The sequence below is a fragment of the Xiphophorus hellerii genome, chromosome 2 (assembly GCF_003331165.1).
Source record: "Xiphophorus hellerii strain 12219 chromosome 2, Xiphophorus_hellerii-4.1, whole genome shotgun sequence".
In the NCBI taxonomy this organism is placed as follows: Eukaryota; Metazoa; Chordata; class Actinopteri; order Cyprinodontiformes; family Poeciliidae; genus Xiphophorus; species Xiphophorus hellerii.
The window spans coordinates 25975119-25998122 of record NC_045673.1 but is presented as its reverse complement, the minus strand read 5'-3'; the positions used below and the strand labels follow the sequence as shown (position 1 = coordinate 25998122).

Below are 23004 nucleotides of genomic sequence, written 5' to 3'. Positions count from 1 at the left end.
CCTCTAACTTTTCCCAAACCACACAGAGCTGGTGTCCAATGCCCTACATATTAGCCATGTACACATGCCCACTTCCAGCTTATGACACAGACGGAGATAGAAATTTACAAGATCTAGGCAATCACTTTTTAAAATTTTTTTCTCCTGATGTTGCTCTCTCTGTGGTGAGGACGCTTTAGCTGTCAGCTCTCAGATCGGGAGCTGGACTAACGCAATTCGTTAAGTGAACTTTGTCAATTCGCCGCTTGCTGGTCGTCATTTGCCAAAATGACTTTGCTGGGTTTTGACCCAGCTGGAAAAGCCATTAAATGTAGATGAAGATGATTTTCTTGAACAATGAAGCCTTGTGTATCAAGACTCGGGGGGGGGTCAGACTCGAAACGGCAGGAGCTCAAACTGCGTGTTTGTGCGTTGTTCCGGTGACCCTCTGTTCCCCGATTGGAAAAGCAAAGAAATTCAGCAGAATTTTCCGTGTGTGTGTGTGACCCACATTGTGGAACCTTCCTCACCTCCTTGCCTGTTTTTTTTTTTTTTTTTTTCCACAAGCTCGACGAGGAAGGGAGATTCACTTCAACTGGATTTCACTCTCTATTTATTTCTAGGGTTTGGTTGGAGTGAAGTGAATGAGGGAAGTAATTATGACAGGAAGGCGTGTGCTTCCAGAACTGTGTTAGTTCATCGCACTGTCATCTAAAACAAGGTTCCAGATACATTCCTCTTAGATTTTGGGTCATATTGACTCACTAAGCTACTGCTATGTTTTTGATGATGCAAATCTGTCATATTGCAACCTAAACTTTCTCTGTTGGATTAAAATCTCATGTCTGGATTGGAGTACAGACTCACAGTCATGATCAAGAAACAACCTTGAGATGATTTTAGGTTCGTGACATGGTGTTTAGCAACAATATGCAGACCGACTCTGGTGTTTTAACAATGCCCAATTGGTACTATGGATGGCCACAATGTACCAATAAAGTCGCACCTACACCATCACCTGACCCTTGACCCCTGGATACACAAGATGGACCAACGGTGTCGTTTACTCAAATTTCTGACCTTACCATCTCAGTCCTGCAGCTTAAATCTAGACTCATCGGACGGGGCAATTTTTTTTTTTTTTAGGAATTGTAGATTTAGTTGAAAATCTACAAGACTCAGGCCTGAACTGTTTAATTTCGCACTGAACAAAGATTCTTTAAAACATCTTTCAGATTAAAACATTTATTGTAATTTGAAGACAGACAAAGGGAACATTTTTCTTTTATTTTTCTTTTGTCATTCGGATCGCCTTAGAGTTGCACACGCATAAAAACTGCAAGATATATATATATATATATATATAATAGCTCAGGAAAAAATGAAGATACCACTGCACCCCATTGAAAACCTCAGTTATTCCACCAAATATTGATTTCTGAATTCTTCCTGAGTGAAGACCATGTCCAACATGGAGCAGGTCACGTTGCACTGATTACAGATGGCTTAAAACACATTTTAGAATTAGTGAAACTTTAAAAAAAAAAAAAGGGATTTTTTTACAAAAAATAGAGCAGAAATCTCGTTTTTGTGGTCCCACCATTGTGTTGTGATAAAACTTACTTTGAAGATCTGCAGTGAAGTCGATCAAAAAGCTATGAACTGCTTCAGGAATATTTTTTCTCCTTCTATTAGTGTGGACAACATTTGATGCTGTGTGTAGCCTAACAAAACCGAAGACCAGCATTTTACAAATGGCAGCTGTGGAGTGTCAAGTTCTGCGGTCTCAGCTGCTCACCATATTGATGTTGTTTTATCAGAAAGGATCATTTAGAGTGCAGAACTTGGAGCCTTTCTGAGGTTCTTTGGTTTTGACTGAGGTAATTCATCGTAATCTTAGCTTTCGCTTCAACTTATTATTCGCTGCGTCTGAGCGATATGTGAAATTCAACTCAAGACGAAGTTAATCACGGATTGGAAAAGCGAATTGTTGAGCAATCAACTGTAAAATCCGGTAGACACCGTGGCTTGATCAACGTGTTGCCAAAAAAGTCTCGAGTTTTCACTCATCCGTTTGCATCACACCGCTAGAAAATGTTGCTTCTTTTTGTGTCGTAGCGCAAGGAGACAAATTGCTAAGAAAAGCGATGACTTGTGTAGTTTTTTCTTGTTTTTTCTTCCAGGGTGGAGTTTGCTTTCCGAAGCCCCGACCTCGAGTCGTGAAAACAAAGCCGAGTAGGGAAAAAATAACTTCCAAGGTGAAGCCGTGGCCTGGACGCTCGCAAATAAAAACACTTCGCACCTACAGAGGCGCCATTTAGACGGACGTGTGACGCGAGCGGACGCCCCGGAGCGTTTACCGGAAGGCCGAAAAACGAGCCGGAGGCACAGAAACACGACAGCGCCCGAGGTAAGATCCGTCCCACCGCCTCATACTGCTGATGCCGTCTTCCCCAGTAGCTGAGAGGCCTGCAGGCTTCACCGCAAGAGCATTAACCTCATTTTACAAGTACAGCTCATTCTCCCAGTCCAACATAAACAGGTGGACATCCCAGTCTGAGTACTGTTCACGTCTAAGTGTGCGCTGCACGATAAATACTCGGTTTCAGGTTATTTACAGCAGCTTATATGCACTACAACCAGTTATTAGACTTAAGGAAGACACAGCTGTGATTTGCTTCAATGTGTAATATGTAAAAGGTAAATTCAAACGCACAGCTGTTTACAGAATAAAACACTTGAAGCGTTATCCCAAGCGTTAAAATCGGGAGGAATTTTTCAATTTCAAACAGCAACGGCGAAAACAAAACACGCAGAGACGGAAAAGCCCTCGCTGCTGGTGCAACGTTTGAACAATCCAGCTGCAGACGGACGAATAAAGTCAGGTTGTGTTAACAGACCTCAGCCTGGGGTCTCCATGATCCCCACTTTGCCTTGTGGTCTATGATGTCACGCAGGGGTTTTTTTTTGTTTTTTTTTTTTGCCTTTGAATGGCCATGTGTTCCTCACCACTAATATCAAACAGATGACGAGAAAACCTCCAAATGATGGTCTTTCACAAAGACAAGCAGTCAAAACAAAGATATAGCAACACAGAGAAACAGCTCTGAGGCTGATCACATGACACGAAAAGACTGCGCCGTTTTAATTGCTGCAGGCTGTGCTGCGGTCGCACTGCATTGTGCGTCCATCGGCGTCGGTTTGGGGCTGACGTTTTTTCGGATCATCTCAGATTTTAGCTCGCGTTGGAATCTTATTGTTGTTTTTATTTAGTTTGTCTTTATTTTTAAATGTGCAAAAAAAAAAAGTCAAATGAGGGCAATAATAGATGCCATGAACACAGCTGTGCCTCCATGAACGCTTACAGATTTTTTTTTTTTTACACAGTGGAATGAAAAAAACAGGACCAAAAGGGTTACAGCTAGCCAGTTATTTTAGGACTAACCAGATTCCAGTGTCAGGGATATAACAAGGTTTCAACGGACCACAACTTCAAGCCTCTAAAACGTTTGTACACACTGCTACTTCAGTTTAATGCTTCAGACTGCCAATCAGCTGGCTGAAAGTAAGTTCATACAGCATGAGCTAATTCTGACAAAATGTGACGAAGGAACAAAAAGCATGCGATGACTACAGCCGTAAACATTTGTTCTTTTAAAATAAATTAATGGGATTAATCAAAAAAGTTAAACCTACTTGGTTCACAGCACAGCGGTCAACTGAGAAAACGCAGAGTCGCAAACGGCAGTGAAAAGATGAGCGAGGAGTCAAGACAGCTGTTCTCAGTGGAAAATTTCACTTTTAAAAAACAAAATTGGGGATAGAACTAAGGTAAAAAAAATATCAGTTTATAGTTAAAATTTCTAAATTGCGTTTGAAACAAATATGACTTAAAAAAAAAACTTTCTGAATTTGAGAACCTGGAAAAACTGAGATATTTGGCGTGAGACAGTAAAAAGCGTTCATGAACATTTTATCAAACTGCGAAAATGTGAAGGTTAAGCATTGTGGTTAATTGTCGCTCTATAATGTGATTAATTACTTTTTTTTTTTTTTTTTGTCTCTTGACAGCATTAGTGATAACACGTGGACAAGTCATGGGGAAATATGAACTACGACCCCCAGTAATGCCGTTTTAGTGCAAACATGGTAAACACAAACTCATCCCCAGGATATTGTCACTCGGTCACAAGATTATATAAATAAATTTGGACCCCAAGTCTCGGAATTGAGGAAATTAAAATCCTGAAGGTGAATGATATTGCAGATAAAATCAACGATGGAGGCTGTGCGCCACAGACGCTGGCTTTTACTAGTCTAAAATATATATTTTTTTAATCGCAAAATGTGAAACAAACTGATTTAGTTGTTCTCAACCACGGGCACAATGCAGGGGAGCTTACGGGGTTCCGGTCCCCTGGGCTTCAGGCGACTGACAAAACACATCTTACTTCTGCTCTGCTGCCCACCCACAATGCTTTTCACACGCACATTGGGGGGGACGAATGGACGGAGCAGCGCGGCTCGCACAGAATCGTAGAAAGAGTTTAAAGACACAACAGAAACTTGGGATGGGAAATTAGGTGCCATGTTAAGTGACCAATAACGTTTTGTTTGATTTCAAAAGGATCTAATTAAAGGAAATTTCAAACTCTTTTAACTCCTTCGGCTGCCCAAGAGAGTGGCCTTAACACGGTAAATAACTTTAACGGCACCCCTAAATTTCTTTGAACTGCTCTCTCGACCAGTAACCAAGTCGCCTCAACAGCTGCCCCGACTTGCACAGTGTACCCACTCTTTCTCCGAAAAAAAAAAAAAACGCCCTCAATTAGCTCCTCTCTTAAATAACCGCTCTTTTCACTCGCAGTTTCCGGCTACGCATGCACCTCCTTTCACCGAGCCGTCCCATTCGTCTCCCAAACACCCCCACAAAAGGTCTTACACGTCTCTTTGTGTGCCCCTTAAATAAGGGCCACACTGAGCCACTTCCCATTCACATCAGATCATTTGCATAAAGGTCCTCTTCTTATTCAGAGGAGCTCCGGTCGGGCCCAGCCGTAAACACGGGACTCTAGTGCTGAGCCAGAATGAAAAATCCTCTATTATTATTATTATTATTATTTTCATTATTTAATTTGTCTTTATTCCTAACTCCTTTTATGTCCTAAATTTAAAATCTCCGCCTGGATATATATTTCTTGCTTATTTCAATTGTATGTGTACGCAGTTCTTTAAATGTCCTATGAGTAAATATTTTTGCCCATTTATCCACAACAACTGGAACTTTTAGCTCCCAGCAGGTTATTTTCGCAATTTACCGTCTATTAAAAGAATGACCCTCAGATTAATTTCACTCCCTGCTACGGCGGGAGTGAAATTACCGTAATAACCCGACATTGGCTTGAAAGCGCAACGTCTCTCCTTTCAGAAATCGTTGGAATTTTTTCAGACAGCGCCACCTGTGGCTGAATTATGGTACTGCACATTCCGTCGTTGCCGCTACGTTTAGGATTTACGGGGTTGAAACCGAAGGATGTCATGTTTTGATAAAGGCTGACGTGGAATGTCGGTAGTTGCATAAAAAGATTTTGAGGCTTTGACCAGTCATGTTGTGTACCTCCATTTTGAAATGATTTGCTAACAACAACAAAAAACATGCTACTTTTCTCACATTAGATCAGTTAGAATCACCAAGATAATTGAATTAAAAACATCTGAGTTAAATTAAGAAGAACTTGCCGGTATATTTTTAGGCACACCTGCTTACTTGTTTGAAATGTGTGACATAAAAACCCAGCCATCATTCTGTTTAGGGAGAAGACGGGAGGAACGTGTTTTGGTTTTAAACGTGTGCACTGACAGCGAGGCAAAAGCAAAAAGACTCCATACTGTCAGAGAGAGCCGTAATCCACAGTGAGACGAGTTCAGTGCGAACATGTGCTGAAAGGCCGCTCAGACAGGAAGAAGCCATTACTTCGAAAGCGACATAAGAAAAAGCAGAATCCACTCTTCACTCTGAAAGTAAGAAACAAAAAAAGGTGCTTGGTCTCATGATGTCCATTGTTAGATTTGAGGGGGGGGGGGAATCGCCTGAGTACGGCCTCGCATTGTGACGTTCAGATGGGGCTGCATCACGTTGTGTGTTGAACCACAGGAGGGAACCGGTGCACTCCATGGGAAAATATTCAACGCATTTGTCCGGGAAGTTCGAGCTCAGGCACGAATGGATCTAGCAAAAGCAAGTATCGAGTATCCCACCAAAGATTATTCACGGTAAAGTCAGTGTTGTTTAAGAGGCTGTTGAAAACCTACAGTCTTGGTCACGAGGAACATTTTGGGACGGAGCTGAAGAGAGTCGTAAAAACCCGACTCGGTCACACCGAGTCACACCAGTTCTTCTGTAAGGAGGGAAACTACTGCGACAAGATGGCGGCAACGTAGCAAAGACGTTTCACCCAAGACGTGCACTATAAAGATATTTGCATTAAGTAATCAAATCTGTCTAAACATCTGACTTTGAAGATAGGAATAAATTGTTTGATTATTATTCTGGCAAATAGGGGAACAAATTTTATTTCTAACTGCGAGACATTGAGGGGGGGGAAAAAGTAAAACGTCTTTTCATTTTTTTTTTTTCTTTTCAATTAGAAATTTTTGTTCAATATCAGTTTCTCATAGAAAAAGAATTGCGACAATCGGAGGAATTTACCCAGATTCTGTTTCCATCCGTGTTTCGTGCTCGTCGGTGACAGTTGGTTCCCATTATCTGAGCTTATTGTTCATCGTTATTGTGATTCTGATCGCATTTCATAGAGATGAAGACCTTTCTACACACGAGCAGAGAGGGAGAGAAAAAAATGACTACTCCTTCCACGCGGACCACAATCAGGACGTACGACCGCAGCATATTACGAACATATGCTGTGTACAAAATAACATTGCTGTCAGCTGAATGCCTGATTTATTTAGGTTTAATTTTTAATGATTTATGCTTCCCCAAACTGTCTGCCAGTTGTGTGTGGGGTGTGTGTGTCTGCGTGCGGGTGTCTATGAGTGTTTTCCTTCAAAGAGGGAAAAATTTATGCAAATAATAGCTTGGGAAGCTTGTTGGAACAGTCGAAACTGGCAACTAAACACCGAAGACAAAATGTCTTGTACGGACATGCAAAAGCAATAAAAGAAGAATGTGGAGTTCTGACTCCACTGGGTTGCAGGATAATCCTGTGTATGTGTGTCATGAAGCACTTCATCATTAAATCAAAGGAACATCTTTTTTTTTTTTTTAATATGTAGAAAAATAAAATAATCCCTTCTTTCAACAAACATGGTTTGTTTTTTGTGTGCTGCTTGAAAAGCAATTTGAAAAGAAATGGGAATATGATTGTTGTGGTGAATCAGTGAGTCATTTATAAGGTGTATATATATTTTATCATTTACATTATAATTCATTCATCTGAGCTACACCTCAAAAATGTATGAACATAACTTAAAATATTAAAATATCCCATACTACATCACACTAAACCTTTAACATCAGGTTAAATCAGTGTCAAAAACTCCAATATGCAAAAAAAAAAAAGTACAAATATGTAGTCGTAAAATAATTTAAATACAGTTGAATTAAATTGTTTAGACTTTATTATTTGAGTAGATCCAACATCTGAAGTGCATGTTCTGCACTGGTTTGCTATATTTTGGTATTCCGATGAGACCAAGAATGCTACGATAAAAACAATAAATGAAGTTTCCTGAAATTAATACCATTGTCTGGATTAATAAAATCATCTGACTGCGAAGGCTGTAAAAACACCAAATCCAGAAAAGCAGAATATAAGACCAATAAAATCGATTATTTTTTGTGTGCGTGTTATTCAGAAACGTCATCCCACTTAAAATCTATTTCTATGTTTTTTGTAGTATGCGTTTCTCCGTGTCCACTTTGGCTTGAATTGCTGTTGCCATGGAGGCTCTGATCCAGATTATTAAAATCTATTTCCATCTAAAGGACATTTGACCATCTGAGCAGCAGTCCAGTCATTATTTTCTTTCCTTAGCCAAAGTTACAGCCATTGGTCATCAAGTACAAATGACTCAGCATGTCATTTCTGCACCCAAACTCTTGAACCGGCGTTGTTTTTACAATCTTTTTAAGGCTGCGGTCATCCCAAATGCCTGTGCTCTTTTTGTTGCTGCACTTTTTCCTACCACTCAACCTTCCAAGCACAACCTTAGCAGTGATGTGTTTTTCTCCCAGTGGAGGATGTCAAGCCACTGTCAGATTTTCTTATTGTCTAACATTTCTGGATTTAAGATATTTTACACATTGGTTCCATGCAACACTCAGATATTGTGATATAATCTTTAATATTTGCAAAAATGAACGCTTGAAATGTGCGACTCTGTGAGGAGCCTGAGGACAAATCGTTTGGGTTTCACTTCATCACTGAAGGAGTGAAACAAATCATTTTTCTGCGATGCTTTGTGTTGTAATTCCACACCCACCGCGTTTAAAATATAAAACCTTGCGTGATTGTGCAGTTTTGTTTATTTACCATGCTCCGGTGGCGATTCTTTTTCTGCTAACTACACTCCTCCCCGAATGAAACCGTGAATTTTCAGACATCGGCGTAGAAATGAAAGAAAAAGAAACTTCAAACTATAAAGTCGGGAATTATGTATTTTGCTGTCAACACAACAGTAGCAATGAAAGCTTTTTTTTTTTTTTCTTTTCTTCTCCCCTTTCCTTTTCTAAAAGATAATGTTTTAGAAACGACGTGGTCACCTCCTAATAGTTTCTAAAAATGTATTTCTTATTACATTTAGTACAAAAAAAGACATCTCTACCCGTTAGTGCTTTTGTTTTAAGATACTATAACATAAATAGACAATTTATTTTCAGTGTTCAGAACAGACAGTTCCAGTGTAACTGGAAAACTAACATTCTCCACCGTATTCCATTTGGCAGCAAAGGGTTTGACAGAGTTCCCCACTCGAAACTTTGGTGCAACACATTGCACCACGCTTTTACATCATGTTCTTCATTTCTCGGCCTCTGACACCGGCCCCAGACAATCTGGGAGGGTGCGGGTCGAGATTCAGTTAAGCTCCCGTTTAGCGGAGATGCAACAAGATCTATAAAAGTTGTTTTTTTGTTTTTTTTTCTTTAAATCATAGATTTGACAGATCTTCCCCCCCCCCCAGTCACCTCAAATCAGCTGTGGCCATTTTTTGTCATTCTCGTCCGTCTCTTGAGGTCCTCCCAAACACCGACGCGTGTATTCCTCCCCCGCCCTCAAACCCCACCAGACTGCAGCACCAGTCCCCTCCGAGGGCCGCCTTCTTCCTTACGGGTGGTCCCAACTTCACTGTGGATACATCAGTACAAGAGCACAAATCCCTATCTGACAGCAAAGTTCTGGGCTATGATCTACTGGTACTTAGCAATTACTTTCTGAAAAGCAATTAGATAAGATTCTGCTGTGCAAAACGACGCCACGAAGAGCTGATAGTGTTAAATCCCATTCGCTTAGCTATACAATCTCTCACTGCTCGAAGACGTGCGGACATCTCGCTCTGTCGGGTCTTTGTTCAACTAGTCCTTGGCGTTTCGCCCGCCGATGACGACATTCCTTGCGGCCTTTTACTTGCAGGTAAAAACCTCCGTCCTCTCGCTGCACGTGTTGCATTTGACGAAGCAGCACCATTGGAACTTACAGTTGCACTGCCACACTTTGGTGTACTGGTGCGTGTTGTAGCCGCGGCCGCAGCACATGAGGTCGCAGCCGTCCGTGTGCGGCGACGTGCGGTTGCACAGGCGTCCCTGGGTGCCCACGCTCCCCGTGGCCGTGTCCTCCTCGCAGTAGTTGGGCGACCTCTCGATGTAAACGAGGTCCGTCTCCATGGGCTTGCGGTAGCCCTGCGTCTGCTTCACTTTGAGGTGGGTAGGCTGGCGTAGCCGGCTGGCCCGCACGACCTCCACGTGCACGGCGTCGTTGTACTTCTCCTTGAGGATGTAGCCGATCTCGCGGAACTTCGGGAGCGTCGTCCAGCAGGTCTTGGTGGTGCAGGAGCCGGAAACGCCGTGGCACTTGCACTCCAGCTTCATCCTTTCTTCCAAAACCTGCAGAGTGGTGAGGGAAGACAAGAACACCTGTAATTGGAGCAGACAAACACGTCACCTAGCGTTGCAACTGTTTTGTGCACGGATGAGGGCAGTTACCCAGAACTAAATATGGCGAAATTCAATTTAAGTTGGTTTTTTAAGTGCCGATTCACAACAAATTTCATCTCGAGGCTAAACAGTCAACCAAATAATCAACCAACCAGCTTATTAAAGAAACTAATCAAGCAATAATCCAACCAAGCAACAAATGAACTAATTCAATAACAAGCCCTTGCTATTTGTGGTTCAGTATTCACAGATTCACCTGCTCGCAATTTTTTCAATGTAACTCCAAAATATTCATGTGAATTTGCCTATTTGTGGATGTTTTTCTAAGATATTTGAAAGCTGAAACACCTTGGCGCATTGCTACTTGACAGGCTATTGGCTGCTGTTTGTCAAGTAGCCAATCTAGGAGTGCCGTTCATATTCCTTGACTATTGGCTCCACCAAGCGAAGATGGTTTTCACTTGGTGTATCAATGCATATTAAGCATCTTAATAGTAGGCCTGAAGTTTTTATGAATTTTAGCTATGATCTCTAAGCACCGAACACTGGAGAGCCATTGTAATAAACTAACAAATCAGGCAATTAACCAACCAACCAGTCATCACAGTAGCCAACCAATAAATATCTAATTATACAACCAACCAATAAACCAACTACTTATAGAATTAATTAAACACCCAATCAATAAAATAAGTATCCAATCAACAATCAAATAATTAAGCATGTAACTGACCAGTTAATCAAGTGATTAACCAACAAAGTAACCAATGGCACGCTTTTGGTTACCGACTATCAAACAACATATTCGGATGCCTCAACTGATTTTGTTTTTCACAAGCTTTTCATCTTGGGGAAAGGGAGTCGTTTACCGTAACGTTGTGTAACCTATGTGCACCAATACCTCTAAAATGTCCTCAGGTGGAAAAACGCCCAGCATTAAATTACATATACATATTGAGAGGGGGAAACTGAAACTGTAATAAGGCTTCTTTAAAAAACCTAAAATACAAGGCTTAGGGCCAATTCTGAACCAACACACACAAAAAAAGAAGAAGCACTTTATGTCTCTGCTGATATTTCCAGTAAGGGATGATGGCGCTGATTACTTGCAGCCACAGGCACTTCGTCAGACGCTGTCAGTCTGGATGACTACTGATCTAGGCGAACAAATCCAAACATATCTTAATTCTCTCCTCTGCGTGTCGCAGCCTGTCCTGAAAGAAAGGTAAATTGTATGTACGAGTAATGTGCCATCCTGTAATTTTCTCTATCTTTCCTAAACCACATCAGTCAAGGGTGGAAAATAAGCCATCAGTCATCCTGAAAGGGTTAAATCACGATTGTTTCAGGAAACGTGTTGCAAAAGCAAATCCAAACAAAGGCCAGCTCAATTATAGGTTCACCGATTGAACCCGTAATGATAATATACATGTTAATAAATTAGCAAAGCACTCTATTACCAAAGAATTATTATTATTATTAGGTTTTTTTTTCGGATTTCAGGTTTAGATACTTCCCTCTTAAGGCCTGGTTTCTGTTTCTTTGTGGTCATCGGCCACATATGGCAGCGAAGAAGAAGAAAACCTAGTCTCTCAGGATATGGTGACTATTGTGTTCTGACACTTCAAAACTTAAAAACACTCACAATAAAATATTGCACTTTGTTGAGGTTGAGCTGAATCATTCTTTAAAGGCAATGGGACCCAGAAACAAGGGAGGGGAGTTCAAATGGCTCCTATTAACACATCTATAATCTGACATGAGGCCTTTAACCCAATTAGGAGCCCTCAACTCGCACTGAACCAAGCGTTTGACTTTTTTTTTTTGCATAATACGTTGGTTGTGCAGCTTTTTCCTGGCGCCCAGCCTTTCCAGAGGCACAAGTCATCCCTTCTGTCCAACACTTTTACGAACGTTCGCGAGTGACGTTCAGTATCTTTGTCAGTCTTGTCTGTGCACCAGTGCGGTCACAGTTTCCCAGTTTAAAGACGTTTGATTGAAAAAACATGAGTTCCCCGAGCTACATAAAAGCCAGGGTCAGCTGTCAGATTTGCCGCGGATGTTGATTCAGAGCGAGGATTTCCAAAAATGCGCAGCGCAGAACCCACAAGGAATGCCTGGCATAGGGGAGCCTGACAGATGCATGGAAACATTTACTTAAAGTGCGTCGATCAAAGCCTCCGATCTGTTCCTGATTAGTCCGGCACGGCTGAGAGTCCCGTCTCGAGATTGCTTGTCAAACACCCCGCAGCCCTCCCAATTCTGCACGATTTAACCAGTGTGGTGTTTCACTGGGTGTTCTTTTACATTTGGTTTGGTCACTGAACATAATCATGTAATTATAGTCTTCTGTTTTAATGATGGTCCATATTAGTGTTTGGAAAGAAAGGAAAATCTCATTGCTCCTCCTGTCTTGAGTTTTCTCTCATCAGAGCCAGGATTTCTTTTTATTACTGGCAATAAATGTACAAATCGGATTAGCCTAGAAAGGAGGGTGTATTTTTGTTGTCCAAACTGTTGTGGCGTGTAATGCAAAAATTAAAAGATTCACAATTGTTTTGTAATATTATTTTGCTTTGCAAGTGCAATTAACCACAGTACGGTGGAATAAAACGCATTTTGAAGCCGCAAACTGCACAGTTTGGGCTTCTGGAGCAGCGACCACACTACGATTACAATTAATTGATGATTAAAAGGTAGAATAAGTTCACATATTGCAGATTTACTTGTCAGAACAGCGACATTTTCTGGGAAAGATGAGCAAATTATATTATATAAGCTACGTTGATGTAGGAAGATAAAAGGCATCGGTCAGTTTCCATTATCGATGTTTAGCAAAGTTTTCCTTCATACTGTTCATACAGTTTAAAGGCCTTAACAGTTGGGGCATGTACATTTTCTTAATGTTTTATTTTTTACATATTTGTTCAAATGATCATTATGCCATGACGGTATAATTTAAGACAAAAAATAAAATAAATCAAGCTCCTCTGCCTTCTTCCTATGGATCTACTTTCCTCTGAAATAAAGACATTGATCTGATCAGAAACAACCAATCAGAGCCAGGAGGAGGGTCTTAGCGCTGCCAATCAGTCGTGTACACTGCTCACATACGCCCTCTTGCTCTCTGCTATGCTGCAGCTGGTTCACCACATCAGAGCCTGTCGTGAACGCTAAGGCTAGTTAGCATGAACACCGATTACGGCGGACAAACGGTTTTCCTCGAACATTAACTCGCTTCTCCGCCATTAATCTACAATGAACAGCGAATACACGGGGTTGACTGACGGCGCTAAGACACTCCTCCTGCCTCTGATTGGTTGTTTTTGACCAATCAGAGAGCATGTCTGCAGACGGGAATAGCAGCACTGGGAGGAAGTGGAGGAGCTCGATTTTTTTATTTTTTATTCACAGATCACCCGTCTCGTATTATACTGTAACGACATGGTGACGATTTGAACACATAAGGTGAAACAATTTTTTAAATTAAAAAAAAAACAACAAAAGTTACATAATGATGCTTGAAATAAGATTCCAGAAAAAGTGAGTGGAGTTTTCTCTGGATTTCTGGGAGCAGAATATCACACTCTTCCTCACCACTTCCTTTGCAGCGTCAGTCAAACGTACACGTTGTCCCTCCATTCAACAAAAACAAGGTATCGCTCTTACTGAGGTAATACTGGCTGCAGTATTACCTCAGTAATACTACCTAAATATGAACCATTATGACACTACGTAGCTTTTTTATTAGCACAATGCTAACACTGACATGCTATTTTACAGTTTTTTTAGACTTTCAAATAGCCTAACCTGAACTACAGATGATAGACTGTAGTCTAGATGATTTCATCAGAGTAAAGCTACAGCGTAGACCACATTTGATCGTCTCTAGTTCTTAATCCAAAATACTGAACAGGTTACTTCTGCCCTGAAGGAGAGTGTTTTAAACAGCTTTGTTATTTTTTTTTTAAATATAAAAACACAAAACAATGGACATTGTTAGTGTTTTTCTGCATTAGGAACACCTCAGATCAAGACAGGAAAGAACATTTTACGCCGTCTCAGACTTAAAATTTGATTATTCCCTAACATCAACACTCCCCACCCCGAGCAGTGAAGACAGCGATGACAGTATTGACAGGCAATCTCTGAGAGTAGGAGAATGAAACCAGTGTCTAATGCTGCTGGGGTCCATTTATAAAAATCCATCCATTCAAGTTACTTCCACCAAAAATTTGGGTAGCTGCTGTGAAACACTGGAGCTGGAGCCTCCAGTCTGCGTCTCTGAGGGAACCGGGGGCGAGACCAGAAACAGCGCCAACCCTGTCAGCCCAGCATGCCAGCACCCTGGCACCCACCGGCGCTGACCCGGATCAGTCTGCTCCGCTAACACCGCCATTGTCAGCCTGCTTTCACACCCTGAATAGACGCAGCCAGATGGGAGTGACATGTTTTGGTTTTGTGCAGACAACTGCAATAATATCCACTTCCTGACTTTCACACTTCATAATTCCGCGAACAGAAATGGAAAGAAGGAAAGCCAATCCTCCGTCTGTCGGGCCGCAGCTCTCCTCGGACGGGACAGAAACGAAGCTGTCGGTTAGATCGCTCGCTTTATTTTTATTTTTTTCTTTGTTTACAATTTTCGGATTCAGAACAAGCAATCACCTGATAATGATGCGTAAAAAAAATGTTCACTCCCCTTCAATACTCACACATTTGTTCACGGTGCAACTACAAACTTCAATTTACTCGTAGCAGGGCTGGGGGGCTTTATCGCTTCATTTCTCATTTATTGCGATGAATCTTTTTGATAAGAGCTCTGATTAATGTTTAAAATCCCCTAATGCTGTCCGTGTCGTTGGGATTTTGCTTCATTATCAATAAATATCAAAACATTTGAAAATTGCAAAGAAATCTTTTAAACCAGAACATATTCACGTGTCGAAATGGCCCAGTCAAAGTCCAGATCTGCGTTACTACAATATGTAATAATAGATATACTTCCACATCACGGTGCTTGACTCACTTTTTCATCCGACCATTTCGGTTTTGTTGTGCTAACTGAAAAACCTACTAGTCATTTAAAGATCTTGTGATATGCTGTTTAATAATTGCTCATTATTAAACCCAAAAGCGAGTGCAAGAAAACGTGAATTGTTGATTCTTGTTTAAAAAAACAAACAAAAAAAGAAAGCATTTTTCTTTTCGAACGTCGTGAGGTTCTGAGAAAGCGGTCCTGTTACCTTTCTGCCTGCCTCATTGTTGTGCAAGTTCATCAGGCGGCGGGGCGTCTTTTTGATCTCCCGGGCGTCCACGAAGCGCCGCGAGAACTCGATGCCGTATTTGATGTCGGCCGAGCAGCCGCCCCACTTCCAGCCTTCCTCCTGGTTGTAGTAGCCCTGCTTCTCCCGGTCGCAGCCGCACTGGCTCAGGTTGCCCTGGCTGCAGGCGGCCGTGATGGCGTGGGCCACCCCCGCTGCCGTGATGGCATAGGTGAAAGCTGCTTCCCGACTGCCTGAGGGAAAGACAGTAGATTGTTTTTAGGAGAAAAAAAAAGGATAAATAAGAAAGGAGTCATTTTTTTAAAAGCAAATATTCTGGAAAAGTGGAAGAAAGTGTATATATAATTAGCCGAAATGCCTTTTCTTGTAGGTAATTCTGAGTAGAACAGATTCTAAATTCGGGGCATCGTCCTAATGGGTCGCCAGCTTCCCCCCTGCACCTTGGTACGAATACGGTTACATTCCTGACCGCAGCTTCCTCGGGCCCGGCCCGGAGAGAGCGCAGCGTCAGAATTCCAGAGTGGGGAGAGATTTTTCGGTGCTGTCCAAAGTGCTGAATTCCTTCGCAGGAGCACCTTGTTCTGCTGCCCACACTGCACACGGCCCGGGGGCTGCGGGTCCCCGCTGCCTCACTGACGCACGCACGCCTCGTTTACGGGGAGGAATCGCTCCGTCACGTCCAACCGTGACAAGGTGTTCACGTGATAATGGAGGCGGCTGGATCTGCTGGGGCCGGTATTAATGTTGGTCGAAAAGTCGGGCTGATCCAGGTCTGCGTTTTGGCCTTGCTGCCGTCAGTTTAATATATATATATATATATATATTTTTTTTTTTTTCAGTCTTTCCAGTACAAAGGGAAAGACTTTGTACTGACCTGCTTTGATTTAAGCAGGTCTCAGGTTCTGGTGGAAAAGGGAAGCAGTGTGTTAGAATAAACGGATGTTCAGGCTTAACGATTCTAATTCTTTAAAAGCTAGCTGCTATCCGTCCGTCCATCTTCTTGTCTGTGGTGTCTGTAGAAATATGACTTCTGTAGAAAGGTCTCGGTATGCGGTTAAGTTTTAAAAATTTAAAAATCCAACCAACGTTTAAAAGTTCAGAACTGAAAGCCGAAAATGTTTCTCTGTTATGAATCAGCTGTAATTTCTAAAGGGGCAGTATTATTTATTTTCCAAGCACAAAGTGCCATTTTATATCACAATCAGTTTCTTCTCCTCCAGTTGATATAAAAATATGCCTTAAAAGAAATTTGACTGTAAATTAACGCCTTGAAATTGTGCCTCTGTCTCTTTAAGAAGCTCCTGCTCTTTTCGGCACTCTGCCTTCAGCAAGTGCCGAAAAGAAGTGTACCACTTGAACTCTTCAAGTGGTACAGCTTCAGCTTTACTTAGTTCAATGTCATTTTTTACATCCGAATAATTATTAATTATCAGAAGATTTTATAGAGTAATTGTAAAAACAATGTCAGCTGCAGCCCTGGCTGTCGGTAAATTGTTTCTGAATTTTCACAACCCAAACTCTGTGTGGCAATTTGCTTTTCTTAAATGGTTTTCAGAGGAGCGGAGTAGAACATACGTGTTCCTGAGCAACTACTGAAAACCTGAATTCAGGAGCACAGTGGTGACATTTTGTTGCCGTGGGAGGTTAGGTTCAAATCAGCCAATCGTATGGCAGCGACTCAACGCAATTAGCCATCTACACGCTTCAGAGCGGGGACTTAAATGACTTTTGAACGTCATGTGAGGACATCAGATGATCTGCAGCTGTGTGGACTTCAAAAAAAAAAAAACATTTGCTAATGTCAGAAGCACCGATTGGTTCAACATTACAGAAAGGTTATAGTAGCTCAGGTAACCACCGGTTACAACCAGAACTATCTGAAAGCACATGAGCTACACCTGCAAAACATCACTTCTACCAACCGAGATGAGGAAACTGGGGCTACAATCTGCAGGCTCGATTTCAGCCACGACATTCGGATGGTCCGGTGAAAAATAAAAAACAAAGCAATCATGACGGATCCATCCTACCTCGAGAGCATTTATAAAGCAAAATCTGAACTTTGGGGTCTTAAAGCCATGTTTACTAGAAGCAGGAAGTAGTTGAAGACAAAGTGAGTAGTAACGGATTACTGTCTAATATTACCACTCGTTAATAATCCCTTTGAAAGATGTTCGAGCTTAGCGGCACAAAGCGATGGCTTTCAACACTTCATTTAGGGGGTCAAATGATGCAAATGTATCACCCCTCCCCCACCCCCCCAAAAAAAGGTATCCATGGAAACACGTGACATTCTTCATTTCCTGCAGCTGCAGAAAATGTACGAACTTTAAAAAGAAAAATCTAACTGTAAGAGAGAAATGAAAAACAAAGGCTGCATCTTTCCCCCCACCCCCATATTTAAAAAACTCTAAAAATATGAAGTTGGAGGAAGTTACTAAATATCACCGCAGTCTGATTTAAACCAAGGTTGAACGTTAACTTCCTTTTGGTGATTATTTTGCCTTTTGTACCATGTTTTATGAGACTCTTAAATAAAAAAACTAATTTATTTTTATGTACTGCTAATTATAGTGCATTTATGATGCCGTTTGCAGCTGTTTTACAGCTGATTTCCTCCACAGATGGGCTTTTTGCACCTCTCATTCGGGACTCGGGAGGGGAGGGGAGGGGGGTTATTTTTTTTTTTCAACTCTCCAACATGTTTTCACCCAAAGCTGCTGTTAATTTCCCATCCTGGGACTGGCACTCTGCAGCTAATACCGTGGCCACAGGCTTTGCCCCGAGGCGACTGACTCACCACCACTTGCTTTTTTTGGTTAGCAAGCTAGAGCTATGCCCCACCAGCTTGTGGTAATGTTCTGCAGTCCCTACCTCACACACACACACACACACACACCCTCACGCACCCCCACACACATATGTACATGCACGCACCGCAAAGTGACTGGCCTCCACCCTGACACACATCCACTGTTTAAAAGGCATTTTGTACATAGATGCACAAACAGCGTGACACTGTAATGTTTAAAACAGGACAAAGGTAGTTTCCAGAGAAAGGGTGGTTCCCCCGGCACATTTTCGGGCCCGTCGGGCTCCGCCGTTCACGGGGGGAAACGCGTGATGATGAGGTTGTTGAGGTTTTTACCCCCCTCATGACTCCCTCTCCTCCCGACGGGTCTGGGGTCGGAAAACCTTTCCGGTCAAAGAAAGTCAATAACTTCACAAGCAGAATTTGCTGGCTTTGACTTGTCAAATGAGTCAAGCATTAGACTAATTACTCTGCACTTTACTCCCGTAAAGCCTCTAGGAATTAGAAGCCGATGCCCGGATTGGCCGGAACTGCGCTAAACGCACCCATTAGGGCATCGAAAATCCCTAAAGAGCCTTAGCCCCAAACGTTCTGACAGTCCTCCAGCAGGAACCACCCTGGGATAGCCTCGCTGGCTGCCAGTGGAAAGTTGGCCTGACTGGAGAAACCTCAGTGCATTTGGAAACATCCAGGAGAGAAGAATGGGGGCTATATTAAACCAGATGTCTAATGGAGTCTAGTGGCAAGTGTCTGCTCCGGTAGCCAAGAAGGGAGGCGAAGCAGATCAGCATTACTTTTCCCCAAAATGTGGTGTAGGAGGTTATAAACAACCAAAACATATCCTGTTATATTCCACCATGTCAGTAGCAAAAAAAAAAAAACAAACAAAAAAAAACCCCAAAATGAACTGAAGGATACTGAGTCAGTCTGCTTTTGGCCTACACATTAAACACCCACATCACTTTGGAAACCGGCCCCTGCTGAGATGCCCGACATGTTTTTGTTTTTCGGGTTTTTTTCACCGTCTGTCGGAACCAACACACACACACACACACACAAAGAAATATATTTATATATAAGGATGTAGCGGCTGGCCGCTGAAACGGCGATCTGTGTTTAGAGACGGAGGGAAGCATTGAATATGACACAGCATGGGAGATTTACAACCAGCAATACTGCGCAGGCAGCGCTGGTGTAGCATAAACTGGATGATGTTAACACAGCCGCTGACCTCAACAGGCCTTGGTTTGTCCGCTGATCACAGACTGAGGCTGGGCCGTGCTGCTGACAGGAGAGGACAAGGAAAAAAGATATACTGGTGGGATCTGGACAAAGGCTTGGCTGTGGAGAGGCAAGCAAAACACACAGCGGTTTTTCGCGTCCGTACGCGACCAAGCGGAGAGGCCGTGCCGGCCGAAGGTTTTTGCGCATTCTGCCGCGTCACGAGCACAAACGTTGATGTTGTCGCGCTGGGACTTCTGTGTGACGGACGGCCGCGAAGCGTCGCATGATTATTAAAAAAATTGGAATTGGGTTTATGGATGTTTACAAAGAAAATCTAAAAAAAAAAACAAACGTGTGACATCCATTCTTATCCATCTGGTCCATCAACTCTGACCAGCCCTCGTCACACTGCTGACGAGAAGCAAGACGAAAACGTGATGCAGCCACCACCATGCTTCAAGCTGGGGACTAAGTGGGCAGGGAAATATGCAGTGTTGGTTTTGTAGTTGCTACACGCTTTCTACTTGAAGCTTCTGGTTAAGAAAATCAACAGGTAGCATCATTAAAAAAACTGAAACAAAATAGTCTGAAATTATTCTTGCATTTGTCCACTGATACTTATCACCATTGTTCGGAAGGCCTCTCTGCCGTCACCCTAATCTTTAGCTTTCAGACTCTTGCTAAGAAATATAAACTGTTGCATCACCTCCACTCAGAATAAACCTACTTATAAACATACTGCATTAAAATTGATTGTTTTCAATCTATTCCTGTTTGGAGTCTGCTACATTGTGTTAATTCAGACCATAAAATACATCCAACCTTTTTGGTGTAACAGGCAAATATGAAAAGCTGTGATTACTTTTGCACAGTAATATTGTGATATACAGTATATCATCATCACCATTTCTTTATTTTTTTTTTTAAATATCACTTGCACCAGTAGATCCTTATTAGTGGATCTGCTAATCCATGTGAAATACAGCCAGACCCAATCAGTGTGGAAAAGCTGTTACCGAGTGCATAATTCTCTATTTTAATTCTTTTTTTTTTTCTATATTGTGTGTTACGGTGCTCAGTATATTCTTAGATGTAGGAACAGTCTCCACCCCCCTCCTTCTCAGGACAGCTGGTCCTGAAATTTGACTCCGACTGTCACTATTCAGGTTGCGCGAACGCAAAGAAAGGCGTGCAGCTCAAACAAACACTGAAACATGAAAACTGTCGAGTTAAAGGAGTTAAAAAAAAACAACTATTGATCTGACTTTACAAGTTGCGGAGGAGCTGCAGTGTATCCAATGTGATTTTAAGTGACAAGACCAGGTAGCAATATAAACTCTTTTTTTTTTTTTTTTTTACTGATTAAAGTCTTAGAAGTGTAAAGTGTATTTCTTTCCAGTCAACTTCTTTTACCTCAATACCATTAAGTAAGATCGAGCGCCGCCCACCACCTTCAGAAGTTGCTCACGGAGTAAAACGAGTTCACCTGCGACTAATTTATTCTGAGAATAGGTTCAGCTGCTCCGCGGAGGCGTCTGGGGTTCGTTAAGGAGCATTAGAGCAAACAGAACCATGGAGAACAAGACACACAGCAGACAGGTCACAGAGCTGATGAGTTTACAGATTATAAAACAATATAAAAAATAAAAATGTGGGACTCAGCCTGCCACAATAAATCAATTAACGGTGATAAATTCAAACAAGGTTGACTATTTCCGTTTGCATGACTGTTTTTCTCGTGTCTCTCTTTCTACCAATGACTGGTGCTTTGGTCTGAACTAGCTCCTCTTTTTTGAAGGACAGTTTTGCATTTCTGATGTGTCATATGGTTACCTAAAACAAAAGTAAAAAAAAAAAAGGTCTTATTGTCACTTTTATAGTACCACCAAATATTGTGATAAAACTTTAAATCCGTGTCGCACAGCCTTATAGTGGCCTCTTCATCGTGGATCCTGCAGACGGTCGTTGCGTCCAATAAACCTGGATTAAATAAACGACTGCTGTTGGGTTGAATCAAGCTGTTTGATTGAGGCGTGTAGGAGCAGGGAAAGCACAGCTCTGGAGAAAAGCAGCTCTGGAGACTAGAGACGGTCAAACGCATGCATGCCTTAGACTGGCCTAGTCAAACTCCTGAAAGCCTTAAATCCAAACGAGAATCCGTCATCTTTGCAGACGCACCGATTAATTTGCGAAGCTGTAAATGTCAGATCATCTTCACCGTCATTCCACTCAACATCAGAGATGCACTGCAGAGCAAAATTACGATACATGATGGGTCACAAACAGAAACCAGCTGGACAAACCATGAAAGAATATAAAAAGAAGCATTAAAGAATAACATAAAATAAGAACCAGATCAAAAAAATGGCACAGTATGAATAAAACACCAGGTGGCACACTACTAGGATGCCTCTAAACGTTACTGGATGTGGAAACACAATACATTTTTCAGGTTATAAAAAAATATTATTTCCTTACAATTCACAGGTAGGCGATGCTTTGTGTTGGTCTGTCGCATTAAAATCCCCCAAAAATATACAGAAGATTCTGCTTGTAAAGATACCAAGCGTGTAAAAGTCCAAAGGGTGAGAATACTTTAACAAGACATCGTCCTGCATATATACTGTATATAGGTAAAAAAATAACAAAAGACAAGACTGAAGAGGAATACAGTTGAAAGCCTTGCAACAGAGAAACACACACACACATGCGCGGACAAACAGAGTCTAGCAGTGCAGCTGAATGGCCTTTCTGCACAAGCCGGGCCTGTTTGTGGCGGGGCAGTGAAGGGGAAAGCTTTGTGAAGTCCACTCTTCCCAGACGTGCACTCACACCCCGAGGACACAGGAGGCCCGGGTTGCGTAAGACTATGACCTCTCAGCCCGACAGCGACACAGCTGAGCCTCGCGTCCGTTAGGAACAAGAAGATCCTGTCGCAGACAAACGACACCACAAAGGAGAACAAAGGGGAAAGTGTCACCTGCTGGTGGTCAAGAGTCTTTACACTGATTACGTCTGAACGGATCCCGGTCATGAACGCAGCCGTGTGTCCCAAATGAAAACGGAGATTAGTTTCTTCGCTTTTTGACTCGCATGTCTCTGATCATCAGAGAAGTTCTCCTATTGGACAAACGTAACCCGACCTAAATAAATCTGACACACATCAGAAACTCCACTTCTGAAGTTCAAGTTCAGGTTCCTTGGATAACGAAAAGCTAAAGAACGCCACTGAAAAGGTAAACAAAAAAAACCCTCAAATTGTAAAATAACCTCACAGATGTATACATTTCCTACAATAAATTGTGTCAATAAAGTAATGTAATGTGCCAAGGCAACAAAATAAGAGGGTTTTTTTGAAGATCCTATTCAAAGTCAAAGACACACATCTGCTGAAGACATGACTGATTAACGTATTACGATATAAACGTTTCATACCAGTTGATATTGATAATTATTGATTAGCTGTTTTGACTGCCAAACACTGGGTGACCTTTCCTGTTTTATCAGTTTTCCCCCCACAGCGTTGCTTTATC

At 42.0% G+C, this 23004-nt stretch overlaps 1 protein-coding gene across 3 annotated transcripts in view; it reads right to left on the bottom strand.

Moving 5' to 3' along the window:
- Nucleotides 1-1534: 1534 nt before the first annotated feature.
- Nucleotides 1535-23004, bottom strand: part of wnt7bb (wingless-type MMTV integration site family, member 7Bb) — a 77329-nt gene continuing 55859 nt past the window's right edge. For all 3 annotated transcript variants that reach the window (XM_032590534.1, XM_032590533.1, XM_032590529.1), the window contains 2 exons: nucleotides 15397-15668; nucleotides 1535-10099 (listed from right to left, as the gene is read on the bottom strand). In XM_032590534.1, coding sequence (XP_032446425.1) covers nucleotides 9620-10099; nucleotides 15397-15668 — 752 coding nt within the window. In that variant the 3' untranslated portion in view covers nucleotides 1535-9619. The remainder of the gene's footprint in view (nucleotides 10100-15396; nucleotides 15669-23004) is intronic.